The 18,774-nt window shown below is 35.6% G+C and overlaps 1 protein-coding gene across 1 annotated transcript in view; it reads left to right on the top strand.

Annotated features, from left to right (window-relative positions):
* The window catches only part of MMS22L (MMS22 like, DNA repair protein), a 127,374-nt gene that overhangs the window by 18,963 nt on the left and 89,637 nt on the right, over nucleotides 1–18,774 (top strand). The window contains exons 9-10 of the mRNA XM_081295429.1: nucleotides 12,231–12,344; nucleotides 16,416–16,592. Coding sequence (XP_081151555.1) covers nucleotides 12,231–12,344; nucleotides 16,416–16,592 — 291 coding nt within the window. The remainder of the gene's footprint in view (nucleotides 1–12,230; nucleotides 12,345–16,415; nucleotides 16,593–18,774) is intronic.

Genomic DNA, 18,774 nt, shown 5'->3' with positions numbered 1-18,774 from the left:
TTCTCTTGCTGAGAAAAAACTTTTAAGTTTAATTAAGTCCCATTTGTTGATTCTTGTTGTTAACTCTTTGTGCTATGGGTGTCCTATTAAGGAATTTGGAGCCCGACCCCACAATTTGTAGATCGGATCCAACTTTGTCTTCTATCAGATGCAGAGTCTCTGGTTTGATATCAAGTTCCTTGATCCATTTTGAGTTAACTTTTGTGCATGGCGAGAGAAAGGGGTTCAGTTTCATTTTGTTGCATATGGATTTCCAGTTTTCCCAACACCATTTGTTGAAGATGCTATCCTTCCTCCATTGCATGCTTTTAGCCCCTTTATCAAATATAAGATAGTTGTAACTTTGTGGATCAGTCTCTGTGTCCTCTATTCTAAACCATTGGTCCACCCGCCTGTTTTGGTGCCAGTACCATGCTGTTTTTGTCACTATTGCTTTGTAATATAGTTTGAAATCTGGTATCGCTATACCGCCTGATTCACACTTCCTGTTTAGAATTGCTTTTGCTATTCTGGGTCTTTTATTTTTCCATATGAATTTCATGATTGCTTTGTCAATTTCTACAAGATATGCCGTTGGGATTTTGATTGGCATTGCATTAAACCTATAGAGAACTTTTGGTAATATCGCCATTTTGATGATGTTAGTTCTGCCTATCCATGAACAGGGTATGTTTTTCCATCTTCTAAGATCTTCATCAACTTCTCTCTTTAGGGTTCTGTAGTTTTCATTATATAAATCTTTCACCTCTTTTGTTAGGTTAATTCCCAAGTATTTTATTTTTTTTGAGGATATCTTGAATGGAGTGTTTTTCCTCATTTCCGTTTCCGAAGATTTGTCGCTGATATACAGAAATGCCTTTGATTTATGCGTGTTGATTTTATATCCTGACACTTTGCTGAATTCATTTATTAGTTCCAGTAGTTTCTTTGTAGACTCTTTTGGGTCTTCTAGGTATAGAATCATGTCATCTGCAAATAGTGATAATTTAAGTTCTTCTTTTCTAATTTTTATGCCTTTAATTTCTTTCGTCTGTCTAATTGCTCTGGCCAGTGTTTCGAGAACTATATTGAATAGAAGTGGAGATAGAGGGCATCCCTGTCTTGTTCCGGATTTTAGAGGGAATGCCTTCAACTTTTGTCCATTCAGAATGATGCTGGCCTGAGGCTTAGCATAGATAGCTTTTACAATGTCAAGGTAGGTTCCTGTTATCCCTAATTTTTCTTATGTTTTGAACATAAAGGGATGCTGTACTTTGTCAAATGCTTTCTCTGCATCTATCGAGATGATCATATGGTTCTTATCTTTAAGTCTATTGATGTGGTGAATAACATTTATTGATTTCCGTATGTTGAACCATCCTTGCATCCCAGGGATGAATCCTACTTGGTCATGGTGCACAATTTTTTTGATGTGTTTTTGTATTCGATTCGCCAGAATTTTATTGAGGATTTTTGCATCTAGGTTCATTAGAGATATTGGTCTGTAGTTTTCTTTCTTTGAGGTGTCTTTGGTTTCGGAATCAGGGTGATGTTGGCCTCATAGAATGAGTTTGGAAGAGCTCCCTCTTTTTCTATTTCCTGAAATAACTTGAAAAGTATTGGTTTTAATTCTTCTTTAAAGGTTTTGTAAAACTCCGCTGTATATCCATCCGGTCCTGGGCTTTTCTTGGTTGGTAGTCTTTTGATGGCTTCTTCAATTTCATCCATTGATATTGGTCTGTTCAAATTGTGTGTATCCTCCTGACTCAGTCTGGGCAAATCATATGACTTAAGAAATTTATCGATGTCTTCACTATCTTCTATTTTGTTGGAATATAGGTTTTCAAAATAATTTCTAATTGTCTTCTGTATTTCTGTAGGATCTGTTGTAATATTGCCTTTTTCATCCCGTATGTTAGTAATTTGTGTTCTCTCTCTTCTTCTCTTCGTTAGCATGGCTAAAGGTCTGTCGATCTTATTTAATTTTTCGAAGAACCAACTTTTAGTTTTGTTAATTTTTTCAATAGTTTCTTTTGTTTCAATTTCATTGATTTCCGCTCTAATTTTAATTATTTCTAGCCTTCTGCTACATTTGCTGTTGTTTTGCTCTTCCTTTTCTAGGGCTTTGAGGTGAAGTGTGAGCTCATTTATTTGTTGTTTTTTTCTTTTTTTGAGGAATGACCACCAGGCGATGAATTTTCCTCTTAAAACTGCTTTCATTGTGTCCCATAGATTCCGATATGTTGTGTCTGTATTTTCATTTATCTCTAAGAATTTTTTAATTTCCTCCTTTATGTCTTCTGTAACCCATTGATCATTCAGTAACATATTGTTCATTTTCCATGTGATGTAGGATTTTTCCTTCCTTCTTTTATCATTGATTTCCAGTTTCATTCCATTATGATCAGATAAAATGCATGGTATTATCTCCACCCCTTTATATTTACTGAGGGTTGCCCTATGGCATAATATATGGTCTATTTTTGAGAAGGATCCATGTGCTGCTGAGAAAAAAGTATATCCATTTGATGATGGTTGATATATTCTATATATGTCAGTTAAGTCTAGGTTGTTGATTGTGATATTGAGTTCTATAGTTTCTTTATTCAATTTTTGTTTGGAGGATCTGTCCAACGGTGAAAGAGGTGTGTTGAAGTCACCTATAATTATTGTGTTGTGGTCTATTTGATTCTTGAACTTGAGGAGAGTTTGTTTTATGAATGTCGCAGCACCATTGTTTGGTGCATAAATATTGATAATTGTTATGTCTTGTTGGTGAATGGTTCCTTTTAACAGTATATAATGACCTTCTTTATCCCTTTTGATTAACTTAGTCTTGAAGTCGATTTTATTCGATATGAGGATGGCCACTCCTGCTTGCTTACGAGAACTGTGTGCGTGGTATATTTTTTCCCATCCTTTCACCTTCAGCCTGTGTATGTCTCTTCCAATCAGATGTGTCTCCTGGAGGCAGCATATTGTTGGATTTGTTTTTTTAATCCATGATACCAGCCTATGTCGCTTTATTGGAGAGTTTAGGCCGTTAACATTCAGAGTTACTATTGATATATGGTTTGAACTTCCATCCATGTTTGAATGTTTATCCTTTTTTTTTTTTTTTTTTAATATTTAGTTTGTTTCTCCGTGATTATCTTTCCCCTCGCCCTCTGTCTTTACTGAGGCACTTCCCACTGATGGTTTTGGTTATTGTTTTTCATCTCTTCCTCGTGTAGTGTTTTGCTCAAAATGCTTTGCAATGCAGGTTTTCTGGCTGCAAATTCTTTTAGCTTTTGTTTATCATGAAAGATTTTTATTTCGTTGTCGTATCTGAAGCTTAATTTTGCTGGATACAGAATTCTTGGTTGGCATCCATTGTCTTTCAGTGTTTGAAATACGTTGTTCCAGGATCTTCTCGCTTTCAGTGTCTGTGATGAAAAATCCGTTGTCAACCTTATTGGTTTACCCCTAAATGTAATCTGTCTCTTTTCTCTTGTAGCTTTTAATATTTTCTCCTTGTTCTGTATATTGGATAGCTTCATAACAATGTGTCTTGGCGTTGGTCTACTGTGATTTTGTGTGCTCGGTGTCCTGTATGCATGTACAATTTGTATATTCGTTTCCTTTTTTATTTCTGGAAAGTTTTCTGTAATTATCTCATTCAGCAGGTTATTCATTCCCTTGGCATGAATCTCTGTGCCTTCCTCTATCCCGATGACTCGTAAGTTTGGTTTTTTTAAGTTATCCAAAATCTCTTGGATGTTTTTCTCGTGATTCTTAACCAGCCTATCTGAGTTGGCTAGACTCTTTTCAAGTTGATATATTTTGTCTTCATTATCTGACGTTCTGGCTTCTACTTGCTCCACTCTGTTAGTGATACTCTCGATTGAGTTTTTAATTTGGTTTATCGTTTCCTTCATTTCTAGAATTACTGTTTGATTATTTTTTATAATCTCTATCTCCTTATAAAGATGCTTAACTTCTTCTTTTAGCTGTTTATGTAACTCATTCTCAATGTGTTCTTTCGCTGCTTGAATTTGCTGTCTCGTATCCTCTTTGAGGTTCCATTCCATCTGTCTAAGGTGTTCCTTGAGGTCTTTATATGACCATTTTTCTGATGACTCTAGGTCCTCCTGAGTATTTAGGCTGTCCTGCATTGCTTGTACTCCTCTTCTTCCTTGCTTCTTGAAGCTGCTCATGTTGCTTCTTGTTCTGGTTGACTGCTAGGTTACTGTTATTTTCCTATAAATTTATTTGATGCTAGGGAGGAAAGGTATTAGAAGGGAAGGGAAGGAGTCACTAAGGAGAATGAGAGTAGGCAGGTAGAATTCAAGGAAGGGGGGATAAGAAAAATGAAAAGACAAAAGAAGAAAGAAATAGGAACTAAAAAAGAACAAAAATTTAAAAAAATATTAATAATAATTAAAAAAAATAAATAAAATTGAGATTAGAAGAGAAAGAAGGAGAAAAAAAAGAGAAAAGAAAGAAAAAACAAGATTGAAAAATGAAGATGAAAGAAAAACCCCAATCAATCAAAAAAAAAAAAGAAAAAAAAAAACAATAAAAAAGACTAATAAATGCCGTCTTAGAGTTTGATTAATTTCTCTTCCACTAGGTGGCGCTGTGCCCCCCAGGTCAAGTCTTTCCCGTCAGTACGCGGGAACCAATCACTGTGCAGCAGCTCCTCCCAGACTGGGCGAGTCTCCAATCCTGAGTGCCTAGGGCCTCCTCTTGTGTCCAAACACTTCCACTTTTCCTCTAGCCAGGCCCCTCTCACCACAATACTGGCTACAGGCCGGGTCTGCTGCTCCCGGGAGCCCTGTTTTCATGAACGACTGGGCTCACTCCTCCAGATTGCCATTCCCTCAGACCCTAAGCTTGTAGAGCTTGGTGCTGAGAATCCTCAGCGAATTTTGCTTGCCCTCCTGTAGCCACACCCCCGTAGCTGGTGCAAGAGACCTCAACAGCCATCCCTGGAGGGAGCGGCAGTCCCGCAGCACCTCTGACTCCCTTGGGCTGGCTGTAGCACTCTCGGGAGAGCTGGGAGGGGCTCTTAAGGTTTCCCTGATGCGTGGGGAGGGAGAACCAGGAGACCACACACCTTCTGCAGCAGGCTTCAATGAATTTATCTCCTCCGCCGCAGTCCTGCCATGCCAGCCCTCTGTCACAGTGGTGTCCTCAGCAAACGGCTGCAGTTCGCCTCCCCCTGCCGGGCGACCAATGCCTCGAGCGGGTCCCCACTGTCTCCCAAGCCCCGCCTGGACCCTGCGGCCACTACCCACGAAGGCCCGGCAGGCATCCACCTCCGGGGAATGAGAAGCGCTGACCAGCCGCCTCAGCCGGATAGCTTAATGCTGAGTCGCAGCTGTCTGTCTTAGCTTTTCAGACGCGGTGGTGCGGGGCACGGAACAGGAGGGGCTTACTCACTTCCCGCCGCCAACTTTCTCCTCTCGCTATTTCGGGATGATGGCGGGGTGCTGGCTCACTCTCTCCGGTGTGTCTCTGCTTCGAGCTCCCGCGCCTCTCTCCGCCGCGGTTTCTACAGCCGGCGCTGCCCTGTTCGCTCTTTCCGCCCCCGGCGTTCCCGGCTTCTAGCTGCACCGCGGCCCGGTCCGTGTCTTTATGGCTCGTGGCACCCGGGGCCGGGGAGGCGACGGCCTGACTCCGGCAAGTATCACAGTCCCCAGGCCCCGAGTCCCGGCGGCCACACACCGACACTTCTTATAGACCTACCAGATCCCTGCAGGACCCCTCTTCATGGAATTCTGCTAGAAGTTCCTCAGTGTGAAGACTGCCGCTGTTCCAAAGGGTCTTTTTGATCCCGTTAGTGCAGCGACATCAGAGTCCCTGCTTCCTCCTCGGCGGCCATGTTCCAACCCCCTCTGAATTTCCCTCTTAAAACTGCTCTTTCATTGTGTCCCATAGATTACGATATGTTGTGTCTGTATTTTCATTTGTCTCTAAGAATTTTTTGATTTCCTCCTTTATGTCTTCTGTAACCCATTGATCATTCAGTATCATATTGTTAATTTTCCATGTGATGTAGGATTTTTTCTTTCTTCTTTTATCATTGATTTCCAGTTTCATTCCATTATGATCAGATAAAATGCATGGTATTATCTCCACCCCTTTATATTTACTGAGGATTGCCCTATGGCATAATATATGGTCTATTTTTGAGAAGGATCCATGTGCTGCTGAGAAAAAAGTATATCCACTTGATGATGGTTGATATATTCTATATCTGTCAGTTAAGTCTAGGTTATTGATTGTGATATTGAGTTCTATATTTTCTTTATTCAACTTTTGTTTGGAGGATCTGTCCAATGGTGAGAGAAGTGTGTTGAAGTCACCCATAATTATTGTGTTGTGGTCTATTTGATTCTTGAACTTGAGGAGAATTTTTTTTATGAATGTCTCAGCATAAATATTGATAATTGTTATGTCTTGTTGGTGAATGGTTCCTTTTAACAGTATATAATGTCCTTCCTTATCCCTTTTGATTAACTTAGTCTTGAAGTCGATTTTATTTGATATGAGGATGGTCACCCCTGCTTGCTTACGAGGACCGTGTGCATGGTATATTTTTTCCCAACCTTTCACCTTCAGCCTGTATATGTCTTTTCCAATCAGATGTGTGTCCTGGAGGCAGCATATTGTTGGATTTGTTTTTTTAATCTATGTTACCAGCCTATGTCGCTTTATTGGAGAGTTTAAGCCATTACCATTTAGAGTTACTATTGATATATGGTTTGTACTTCCTGCCATGTTTGATTATTTATCTTTTTTTTTTTTTCTAATTTAGTTTGTTTCTCCATGATTAGCTTTCCCCCCGTCCTCTGTCTTTACGGAGGCACTTCCCACTGATGGTTTTGGTTATTGTTTTTCATTTCTTCCTCGTGTAGTGTTTTGCTCAAGACGCTTTGCAATGCTGGTTTTCTGGCTGCAAATTCTTTTAGCTTTTGTTTATCATGAAAGATTTTTATTTCGTTGTCATACCTGAAGCTTAATTTTGCTGGATACAGAATTCTTGGTTGGCATCCATTGTCTTTCAGTGTTTGAAATACGTTGTTCCAGGATCTTCTTGGTTTCAGTGTCTGTGATGAAAAATCCGTTGTTAACCTTATTGGTTTACTCCTGAATGTAATCTGCCTCCTTTCTCTTGTAGCTTTTAATATTTTCTCTTTGTTTTGTATATTGGATATCTTCATAACAATGTGTCTTGGCGTTGGTCTACTGTGATTTTGTGTGCTCGGTGTCCTGTATGCATGTACAATTTGTATATTCGTTTCCTTTTTTATTTCTGGAAAGTTTTCTGTAATTATTTCATTTAGCAGGTTACTCGTTCCCTTGGTTTGAATCTCTGTGCCTTCCTCTATCCCGATGACTCTTAAATTTGGTTTTTTTATGTTATCCCATATCTCTTGGATGTTTTTCTCGTGAGTTTTTACCAGCCTTTCTGAGTTGGCTAGACTCTTTTTCAAGATGATATATTTTGTCGTCATTATCTGACGTTCTGGCTTCTACTTGCTGCACTCTGTTAGTGATACTCTCATTTGAGTTTTTAATTTGGTTTATTGTTTCTTTCATTTCTAGAATTATTGTTTGATTTTTTTTATAATCTCTATCTCCTGATAAAGATGCTTAACTTCTTCTTTTATCTGTTTATGTAATTCATTTTCAATCTGTTCTTTCACTGCTTGAATTTGCTGTCTCGTATCCTCTTTAAGGTTCCATTCCATCTGTCTAAGGTCTTCCTTGAGTTCTTTATATGACCATGTTTCTGATGGCTCTAGGTCCTCCTGAATATTTAGGCTGTCCTGCATTGTTTGTACTCCTTTTCTTTCTTGCTTTTTGAAGCTGCTCATGTTACTTCTTGTTCTGTTTGACTGATGAGTTACTGTTTACTCCTATAAATTTATTTGATGCTTGGGAGAAAAGGTATTAGAAGGGAAGGGAAGAAGTCACTAAAGAGAATGAGAGTAAGCAGATAGAATTCAAGCAAGGGGGAATAAGAGAATTGAAAAGATATGAAAAGACAAATAATAATTTAAAAAAAAGAAAATTAAAATTAGAAAAAAGAATAAAGAAATTTTAAAAAATTTTTAAAAAATTAAAAAAAATATTTACAAAACAACAAAAAATGAAAATGAAAAAAAAAACCCAAATTAAAAAACAATTAAGAAATGCAGTCTTACAGTTTGATTAACTTCTCTTCCAGTAGGTGGAGCTGTGCCCACTGGGCCAAGTTTCTCCTCTCAATAGGCGGGAACCAATCCCTGTGCAGCAGCTCTTCCTCCCAGGCTGGGCGGGTCTCCAATCCTGGGTGCCTAGGGCCTTCTCTTGTGTCTAGACACTTCCCCTCTTTTCCTCAAGCCAGGCCCCGCTCACTGGTGATGCTCACCACAATATTGGCTATACACCAGGTCTGCTGCTCCTGGGAGCTCTGTTTTCATGAACGCCTGGGCACACTCTCCCTGTTTGCCATTCCCTTGGACCCTAAGTTTGTAGAGCTTGGGGCTGAGAACCCCAGAGAATTTGCTTGCCCTCTGGTAGCCACCCCCCGATAGCTGGTGCAAAGGACCTCAGTTGTCAGCACTGGTGTGAGCGATAGCTGGGAGTTCCGTGCCACGAGTCCCGCACCACCCTGATTCCCTTGGTCTGGCTATCGCGCTCACGGGAGAGCTGGGAGGGGGGAGGGGTCCTTAAGGTTTCCCTGCTGTGTGGAGAGGGAAGGCTAGGGGATTACACACCTGTTTTTGCTGGTTTCAATGAATTTATCTCCTCCGCCGCGTTTTGGTGACGTCAGTTCTCTGTCATGGTGGTATCCCATGCAAATGGTGATAGTTTGTTCCCTTTGCCGGGTGACCAGTGCAACGGGTGGGTCCTGACTGTGTCTCCCAAGCCCTGTTTCAATCCTGTGGCCACTGCCTATGAAGGTTCTGTTGGCATTTACTTCCGTAGGATCAGAAGGGCTGACCAGTTGTTTCGGCGGGATCGTTAGTGCTGAGTCATAGCGGTTTGGCTTCGAGAACCAGGGGAAGGAGAGCTTGAATCAAGAAGTTCTATTCAAATGAAAGGGTAGTCCTTTATTAATCTGTTATATTACTGCTAATGGATACCTAAAAGAAAACAAAACAACAAAAGTTATTTGACAAATTTAAAGAGAGGTTTTTGTTTGGTGATTTTCATAAAATGTCTAGAATTATGGGCAAATTGTATGTTTTTACTAAATTGCACCAATTTAGTAAATTACCAATTAGTGTTTAACAAAGATCATGATTTAAAGGTGCTTCAGACATGTTCATTTTCAAGTAGTGGAAATTTGTAGATTGTCAGGACTTGTTTTGGATTATGAGCTTAAAACCTACTTGTAGGAAATGAAGATTTAGAGAAATCAGGATTTGTAAGTTTTAAAAATTTTAGATTGTTTTATGCTTTTATTAATATCTTAAATTTAGTCTTTATAATTAATCATGTGGATCAACCAATATGCTATTTACTATTTTTTAACATTAACTTAGGTTTTCTAATGGACAAAAAATTATAAATATTAGTCATATACAATGATATTTTTAAACAAGTATACATTGTAGGATGATTAAATGGATGTAATTAGCATTACATCACATACATATTTTCTGTGGTGAAAACATGAATATGTTTTTCACTGAAGTCACTATGTTGGTTTATTTCAGTATTCTCTTATCCTTTCAACCCTTCATCACTCCCAGTTGCTGTAACCATCATTGTGCTTATTGCTTCTAAAAGTTCAGCTTTTTAAAATTTCTTATGTGCATGTGTGGTATTTGTCTTTCTTCGCTGAACATAATGTTCTCCACTTCATCTGTGTTGTTGCCAATAGCAGGGTTTCCTTTTTTAAAGAGTCAAATAGTATTCCATTTTATGTGTGTATTTGTATACACATACATAAATACATACCACAAATTTTTTTGTTCATTCACTCATTTATGGACACTCAGGTAGAAGACTTATTTTGGCTATTACGAATAATGCTGCAGTGAACATGGAAGTGCATATATTTCTATGACATACTGGTTTCATTTCCTTTAGATATTTACCAAAGATTGGGATTGCTGGATGCATAATTTTAAAATTTTGTATAAACCTCCATACTATATCCCATCATGACTATAATAATTTATATTTCAGAAGATGGAAGATGAGCCAGGCATGGTGGTGTGCGCCTGTAATCCCAGTGGTTTGGGAGGCTGAGGCAGGAGGATTGCGAGTTCAAATCCAGCCTTAGCATTGGTGAGGCACTAAGCAACTCAGTGAAACCCTATCTCTAAATAAAACACAGAATAGGGCTGGGGAAGTGGCTCAGTGGTTGAGTGCCCCTGAGTTCAATCCCCAGTAGCAAAAGAAAAAAAGAAAAAGATGCGTTCCTCTGATGATTAGTGATGTTGAACATTTTTTCCTATGCCTATTGGTCATTTGTATGTCTTCTTTTGAGAAGGATCCTTTGTCCATTTGATTATTTTCTTGACTTCTCTAGTTTCTAACCTATTTTGGATATTAACATCTCTTCAGATATATAGTTTGCATATATTTTCTCTTGTTCCATATGTTTTGTCATCACTTTGTTCAGTTTTATCTCCTGAGCAGATTATTCATTTTTAGTAAGTATATTTGTTTTTGTTGCTTGGACTTTTGTGGTCATATCTAAGAAATCATTGCTTAGTCCAATTCATAGAGCTTTTCTCATGTTTTCTCTTACAGTTTTAGGTCCTACATTTAAGTCTTTAATTCATTTGAGTTGAGTTTTGAATGTGTGAGATGAGGGTCTAATTTCATTTTTCTGCATGTGGATATACAGTTTTCCCAACAGTTATTTGTTATATATTCTGGTACCTTTGTCCAAAATTCATTGGCTGTAAATGAATATAATTATTCAGTTTTATTGCTCTGTTTGCTTTGTGTACTGGCACAGACTATTTTGATTAGTATATCTTTGTGTAGTATATTTTAATGCCTCTAGGGTTTTTGTTGTTGTTTTGGTTGTTTACTCAAGATCACTTTGAATATTCGTGCTCTTTGCTGGTTCCATACAGATTTTAAGATTGTTCTGTGTCTCTGAAATATGTGATTGAGATTTTGATAGGGATTTCATTAAATCTGTTGCACATCATACAATTGTTCACTTCCTTGGTTAAATTTATTCTTAAGTGTTTCTTTTTGCTAGCTGTTATGAATGGGATCATTTTGATTTCGTTTTCAGATAGTTTGCTATTAGTCTATAGAAACACTATGTGTTTTTGTATATTGATTTTGTATACTACAACTTTACTGAATTTATCCGCTCTAATTTTAAACTTTTATATATATATGGGAGCATGTCATCTACAGGCACAGATAATTTAACTTCTTCCTTTAAAATTTGAATCCTTTTATTTTTTTCTCTTTTTTAATTGCACTTGTTAAAAACTTCCACTAATGTTTTAACGGCTATTACTTGTTACCATGCTTTATGTAAGAGGTGTGTACCTAATGTGAAATACTGAATACGTTATGAATTTCAGTAGTCTAGATTTACTTGTAAATATAGTGTACATTGCATTAACTAGATTTATTTAAGATATTTTGTTACCGAAATTCTTAATAATTTGGAAATTGACTAATCTGTGTAAATACCTGATAATTATGTTTATTATGTCTTATAAAAATTTATCATGCTTTATAGTGAATCTATTTTCTAATATTTTCATTGAAAGTCTTATTTTCTTTATTCCTATTTTTTTTTTTTTTTCTTTTTGGTAGTGGTAGAAGAATTATATTTTGCTCAGTAAACAATGACCCTGAGGTTTAATATAGCCTAATACCTATTTTGTAAATTAGGTTTTTATTAGTAACACACTTCTTCCTATTTCTCTCACCTGTTATCTGTGGCTGCTATTGTACTATAATGGCAGATAGAGCTGAAGAGTCATAACAGAGCTTGTATTTCCACCAAAGTCATAAAATATTTACTATTTAACCCTTCTTGGAAAAAGGTGGTTGACCTCTGGACTAGATGCATAAAGCAGAGGTTTCTTTTAAGTTGAAATTAAAATCTACTGTGTAATTTTGTTTTAAAAAGGAAACTTATTTTAAAAATTAATGAAATGGTATTTTTCATAAATAATTTTATCTAACCAAGAATACATTTCTAAATCAATCTTGTAAAACAGATAGGTGACATGTAAACTTCTGTTGCTCTCTTATAAATAACCCATTTTGGTTCTGTTCTACAGGTTAGGCCTTCTGAAGCATTCATGAGTCATCATTGCCCATGTCCATGCATTAAAGAATTATGGATTCTTCTCATTCATCTTCTAGACCACAGAAGGAAATGGTCTCTTTCAGAAGTAAGTGGAAAAATGATGTTCAGTTATTTTTACTAACTTTCATGCTGAATTTATTCAGTCTTTTTAGCTAAGAAAATCTTACTAAGTTCCTTCTTTATAGGAAGATAGAAACAATCACCAAACAGCACATTGACTGAATACCAAAACACTGCTTCATTTTTAACTCCAAATTAATAATAAAGAAAAATGTGGAGGGCTGGCTCAGCAGTAGAGCACTTACCTAGCATGTGCAAGGCCCTGGGTTCAATCCTCAGCACGGCATCAAAATAAATAAATAGGGACTGGGGATGTGGCTCAAGCGGTAGCGCGCTCGCCTGGCATGCGTGCGGCCCGGGTTCGATCCTCAGCACCACATACAAACAAAGATGTTGTGTCCGCCGAGAACTAAAAAATAAATATTAAAAATTCTCTCTCTCTCTCTCTCTCTCTCTCTCTCTCTCTCTCTCTCTCTCTCTCCCCCTTTCCTCTCTCTTAAAAAAAAAATAAAATAAATAAATAAATAAATAAAGGTATTGTGTCTAACTACACCTAAAAACTAAATATTTTTTAAAAAAAGGAAGAAAAATATGCAAATACAAAATTTGACTCTTAAAGTTCTATTTTTATTATATCAGGAATATTTTATGTTAAATTATTTAATACCTTCTAGTAATCCAGAAAACATTTTAATCAGAAAATTTGTTATAACTGGAGGATATGGGGTGAAATAAGACATAAATTTCTATCACTTGGTTTTATAGTATTTTATTTCAGGAAGAGATGTATTAAGGGGAAAATAGGAAATTTTCTTTCATCTCATTTTGAGTCAGGTCTTCAGAGAAGGGCTTTATTTTACTTGAAGTATTATAGATTATTGGAAAAGAAAAAATATTTATAGGCAGAAGTGCACAAAACAATTCACTGTGAAATGACATTTAAAATGGATGATAGTATATGAAAAAGTACTTTGATTTTTCATGAATTTTTGAGCTTCCCAATTTTATACAATTTGGTGTTGGGTGCTGCTAATTTTAATAACAACTGTATTTTTGCAGATTGACACTTGCTATATTTAATTTTGAGTTATTTTAGCAGCAAATAAGTGTAAATATAATGTATTTCTGCTTTTGGGGGGGAGATTTTTCTTCCACTTTAGTTTGTCAGAGTTGATTTTTGCATTCTACAGTGAGATTTAAGTGTTACAGTCTCCACAACTTTTTGCTTTTGATTATTTGCCAGTTTTTTGTTTGTTTGTTTTTGATTCCTTTGACATAGTTAACATTTTTTTCTGTTTCTTACAATTTGTTTTACTTTGTTAAAAGAATTTTGTAATTTAGAGTTTTTCTTGTTTTATACAGTCTAGTCTTGAAATGGCAATCACATATAGCTAATGTGGGCATGTTTATCCTGTTGCCCAGAGTCTTTTTTTTTTTTTACATTTTTAAGACAAAAGATATTTAATTTTAAACATTAAGTAGCAGAAATTGCATAATCACATGTATTGTGTAACATAAATTATTTATACGCTCTTCATTTTATGTGGTAACTAGACTTATTTTTTTAAAAAAATGAAAGTCTGAGGTCATTTATTTTTAAGTACAACTAAAATAAGTTCTATGATTCACAGATTTTTAAAGGCTATTTTCTTTTCACACTCAAATTAGCAGTTTTCATTCATGAGGATAAGATAGTTTGAACTTCTTGCTAAAAATAATCGAATCATGCTGGATATGATATAATGAACATTTTAAGTGTGTTTGTCAGTGAGCTAGTAGAAAGTAAGAAATACTGAGACCAAATACTAAATATAGGTGGTAATTTAGGTAAGTTGAATTGTGAAATTGCCTTATAACTTTAGAAACCATTGCTGAATTCCATTAACTTGAACTTTGGCTTTCATGCGTTATAGTGAAAATAAGGAAATATCAGTCATGCACAAAAGAAATATTAGAAAGACAAATAAGCAACTGTTGGGATTGATGGGTAGAAATAAATTGCTGGATTGAAATTTAGTGGTGTAAGTCGTGAGTTTTCTATAAAACTGTAATGTATTTAGTAATTAGTAAGTGTTTTAAAACAGAACCGCACATAAAACAAGTTTTTTATTGATAAAAATATGAACACTGAGAATCAATGTATTTTTATTTGGATTTCTCTCTTTAGGTAATTCACATATGAGTAGTTAATTTGGCAGTAGCTCTAGGAATCTGGTTAGGGGAATGGAGAACTGAGAAAAGAAGTAAAGGGCATCTCATAAAGAGTGTATTACCAAGCAAATCAGTATGAGAAAATAGAGCTTGACCTTTGTGGGGGAACTCTGAAAAGCCAAGGGGCGACACAGAGCTCAGAGCCATGCCATTTGAGAGGAGGGGAGGGATGTTCTGACAGTTGAGATGGGTAACATTAATTCCCAGAAAATGTCCTAAGGCAAGAAAAGCAGTGGCAGATAGTTTGAAGTTCAGGGGCTGATTGGTGCTAAAAAGGTCTGAGATGACATAGGTGGATCAATTAAATATGTCTACTTGTGTATGTGTGCACCATCATATATATTTCTGATGTATATTAACTTACCAAGACATTTGAATGCAAGTTTTTATTTCTAAGATCATCAAGAGAATAGTAGACTATTTTACTTACAAGTTAGTAGTAGGAAAAATACTGAACCCAAGAGGAGATATTGGTAGGTACAGTAGTATACAAATAGAAATACAAAATAAGATGGTAGATTTAAAACTAAATTTTCTGGTCATTATGTTACCTGTAAATGGGCTACTAAAAGTCATATTTAAAAAATGTGTTGTTGGTACACTCTGTAAGCTATTTACAAAAGACATATTTAAAATACAAAATACATTAAGGTTGATGTTGATAGAAAAAAGATAAAAGATGTGATGTATTAAACTAATATTATAAAAAATTTAAGCTTTAGGACAAAAAAAGCACTAACTTATTTCATATTCCTAAAAGGCTTAATTTATCAGGAAGATAAAACAAATTTGAATTTTCTTGAGGCTGGTAACAGGGTATAAAAATAGAAATTGAACTTTAAGGAGATACTCATGATTAAAGTATTGAAGTATATTTCTAAATAATTCATACTGAAAGAAGAAAAAATGGAAATTGTTAAATATTTTAAAGTAAATAATAACTTTCTAGCAGTTAAAGCTTTAGGACTTTTAAAGGGAAATTCACATCTTTAGGTGCAACTGTTCTTTAAAAATCCCGAAAATTAGTGAACTAAGAATTCATCACAAGATGTTAGAAATAATTTCTTCATGACAAACCTAAAGAAATAAAAGGAAGGAAATAAAAATAAAGTTACGAAATCTATAACATCAAAGAGCATAATATAGCCAAAAATTGGTTATTCAAAATGATAGCTAAAACTGTTAGTCTTTCCTGAGATGATTACATAGTCAATACTAAAAATAAAGAATATGACTTCAGATTCTGTAGATATTAGAAAGAAATTTTCAAGAGGTTTATGCCAAATAACCTGTTATTTAAATTTTACATGAAAACCGCCCCTATCCCCAACACTCCCCCGTTCTCCCTTCCCCCCCCAAAATAGGGGAAAAAATTAGTAAACTTCTCTAAGTGTTTGAGAACAGTAAATTGGATAAATGGTTTATTACATAGTTATACACTGGAATATTCCATTGAACTATGGCAATGCTTGACCTCAGTAACAGAATATTGAGCAAAAGAAGCAAATTACTGAAGAACAGAAACAAATCATTTACAAATGTAAGCATATATTTAAAACTCAAGCGAAGCTAAACAGTATGTAATGTAGGCTTTATGTACTTGTGTGGCAAATATTTATAAGCAAGGGGATGCTTATCTGAAAGGATAATACTGTTAGAAAAGATGGTGTAACTGTAGGGACATGTAGAATCTTTCTAAAGTATTAGTTATGCTCTAATTCTTAACCAGAGTATTTTTAAAATTTATTTTTTAAGTTCTATATATTTGTTTTGTATTCTCATTTGGGTATATACCTCACTATTAATATGGAGGAAAAACTCTGAGTCAATAGGTGATTGAAATATTTTTCTATTTAACTGAATCACCTTACCTCTATTTCTATAGTCATTTTGGAACTGGTTGAATAAATTACTTAAAACACTGTTTGAAAAATCAAGTGACCTAAGAAGACCTTCTACGCCAATAATACAGTCCAGGGATCCATTAGGTTTTAGTTGGTGGATTATTGCTCATGTAGCATCGTTTTATCAGTTTGATCGCCATGGAGTCCCAGATGAAATGGTAAGATCTTTTATTAATTTATTTTTAACTTTTATACTGTCACTTAATATGTATTTTTTTAAGATGAAGAAAATAAGCAGAAACAACAAAAGTGAACTCATTCTATGGTAATAAATTATTTTTATCTATGCATAATGTTTCTACAAACGTGTTAAAAATTATAAGGTTTCTTTTTTTTTTTTTTTTTGTTACCAGGGATTGAACCCAGGGGCGCTTAACCACTGAGCCACATCCCCAACCCTTTAAAAAAATATCTTATTTGGAGACAGGGACTCAGTTACTTAGGGCCTGGCTAAGTTTCTGAGCTTGGCTTTGAACTCACAGTCCTCCTGCCTTGGCCTTCTGAGCCACTGTGATTACAGGTGTATTCCACAGCTCCCCACAAGGTTTATATTTTCATTGTTTGATTAAGGACAAAGCAATTTACAAAAGGCATGCTATCCAGTCCTGGCTCTCCTAAGTAATTGTGTGACTTTTGAATAAATTACTTAACTCTTTCTGTTCCTCTCTTCTCTCATCCTAAAATCATGAGTTTGAATTGTTCCAGAGGTTCTATCTAGTTCCAAATCTGTAAAAATGGCAGAGGGAAAGTATGTGTCTCCAGAAACAAAACTACTTGTTTTGTGGATAATTTAATACAAGTATTTCTTCAGAATAGCTTTTTTTTGTGGGGGGGGATATTGAGGATTAAACCCAAGGTTGTTCTACATTCCCACCACCCCCTCTTTGGTTTTTTGTTTTTGTTTTTGTTTTTTTGAGAGAGAGAGAGAGAGAGAGAGAGAGTCTTTTTTAATATTTATTTTTCAGTTTTCGGTGGACACAACATCTTTGTTTGTATGTGGTACTGAGGATCGATCCCGGGCCGCATGCATGCCAGGCGAGCGTGCTACCCCTTGAGCCACATCCCCAGCCCCACTTCTTTGTTTTTTTAAAGAGTTCTCATTAAGTTGCCCAGACTGGCCTTGAACTGGTGATCATCCTGCCTTAGACTCTAAAGTAGTTGGGATTATAGTCATATACCAATACCCCCAGCTAGAAAAGGATTTCTTTAGAGATGCTTTTCCTAAAGATCTTTTATCCTGCTTAGTAACTATGAAGTTTGCTTCGGATAGGAAGAAAAAGATTTTAACTACTCTGTTATTTTCTAGTTGTGGTCTACTTATAGACATTCTTTTGTAGTATTGCTTAAAAAGCTCTGTGACTTAAACCAGCTGATAGATATATTTATTTGAAGCCCTATTTGTATATATTTCGTTTGCAATCAGAAATTACATACAGCCCATCAGTTCCATAAAATAAACATCTAGAATCTTAAAGCCAGTGTGTTTGTATTTTTTAAATTGTTCTTTTTTGTAGGAATGATCCACAACAGTGGCTAGTTGTTAAACCTACCTGAGAATTTTTAAGATTTCAGACTTCTAGGTCTATTCTGGAGATCCTAATTCAGTAATCTGGTTTGAAATTTTAGAATCTTTATTTTTTAAAAAGTTGTTTGATTTTCATCCTCTTTGAGATATGAGAACCATGGCTTTGAATGTTTTTATGAAATGTATTCCTTGATGGCAATAACAGATTCTTTAGACACTTAATCGTAAGATATAACATTATCATTTATCTTGCTTTCCAACTCATTCTTCCAAGTACATATTCCTCATTTTAATCAGTGTATATAAATATGGTAATTAGCTAAGCACTTCTGAGTTCCTGTTGCTTGCTACCGTAATAATAGGTGCAAAACATGAAACAGATTATGATACCCCCTTGCTTTAAAAAACAGTGCTTTTAGTTTATTAATGCTTGCAGTAATACTTACTAGAATCAGTGGTATATTTCAAGAGTGGTTGATATTGATCCCCCAGATACTCCCAATGTGGTAGATAATCTAGCCATGTGAATATATATGTCATAACTATTAATATTGTAATGCTGAATTTCAGTGGTATAATCACTATACAGTTACAGTATTGAAACCACTCTTCCATTTTATACAGATAATTTTGGAGGAGATTTTGCTTCTGTTTGCACTGAATTATGTTAGTAAATTGTTTGTGTTTAAAAATAGCTCAACTTGTATCTTTTAGTATTTGTCAACAGTTCCTATGTAGTTTTCTTTTGCCAAGACACTTAATGTTTTTAAAAAAATCTTAATTCTTTAAGTTATGTGGAATGTTTTAAAAGGAAA

This window comes from Spermophilus citellus (genome assembly GCF_964194105.1).
Source record: "Spermophilus citellus genome assembly, chromosome: 5".
NCBI classification, from domain to species: Eukaryota; Metazoa; Chordata; class Mammalia; order Rodentia; family Sciuridae; genus Spermophilus; species Spermophilus citellus.
Note: the sequence above shows the minus strand (reverse complement) of the source record. Positions and strands in the feature narration are given on the sequence as shown.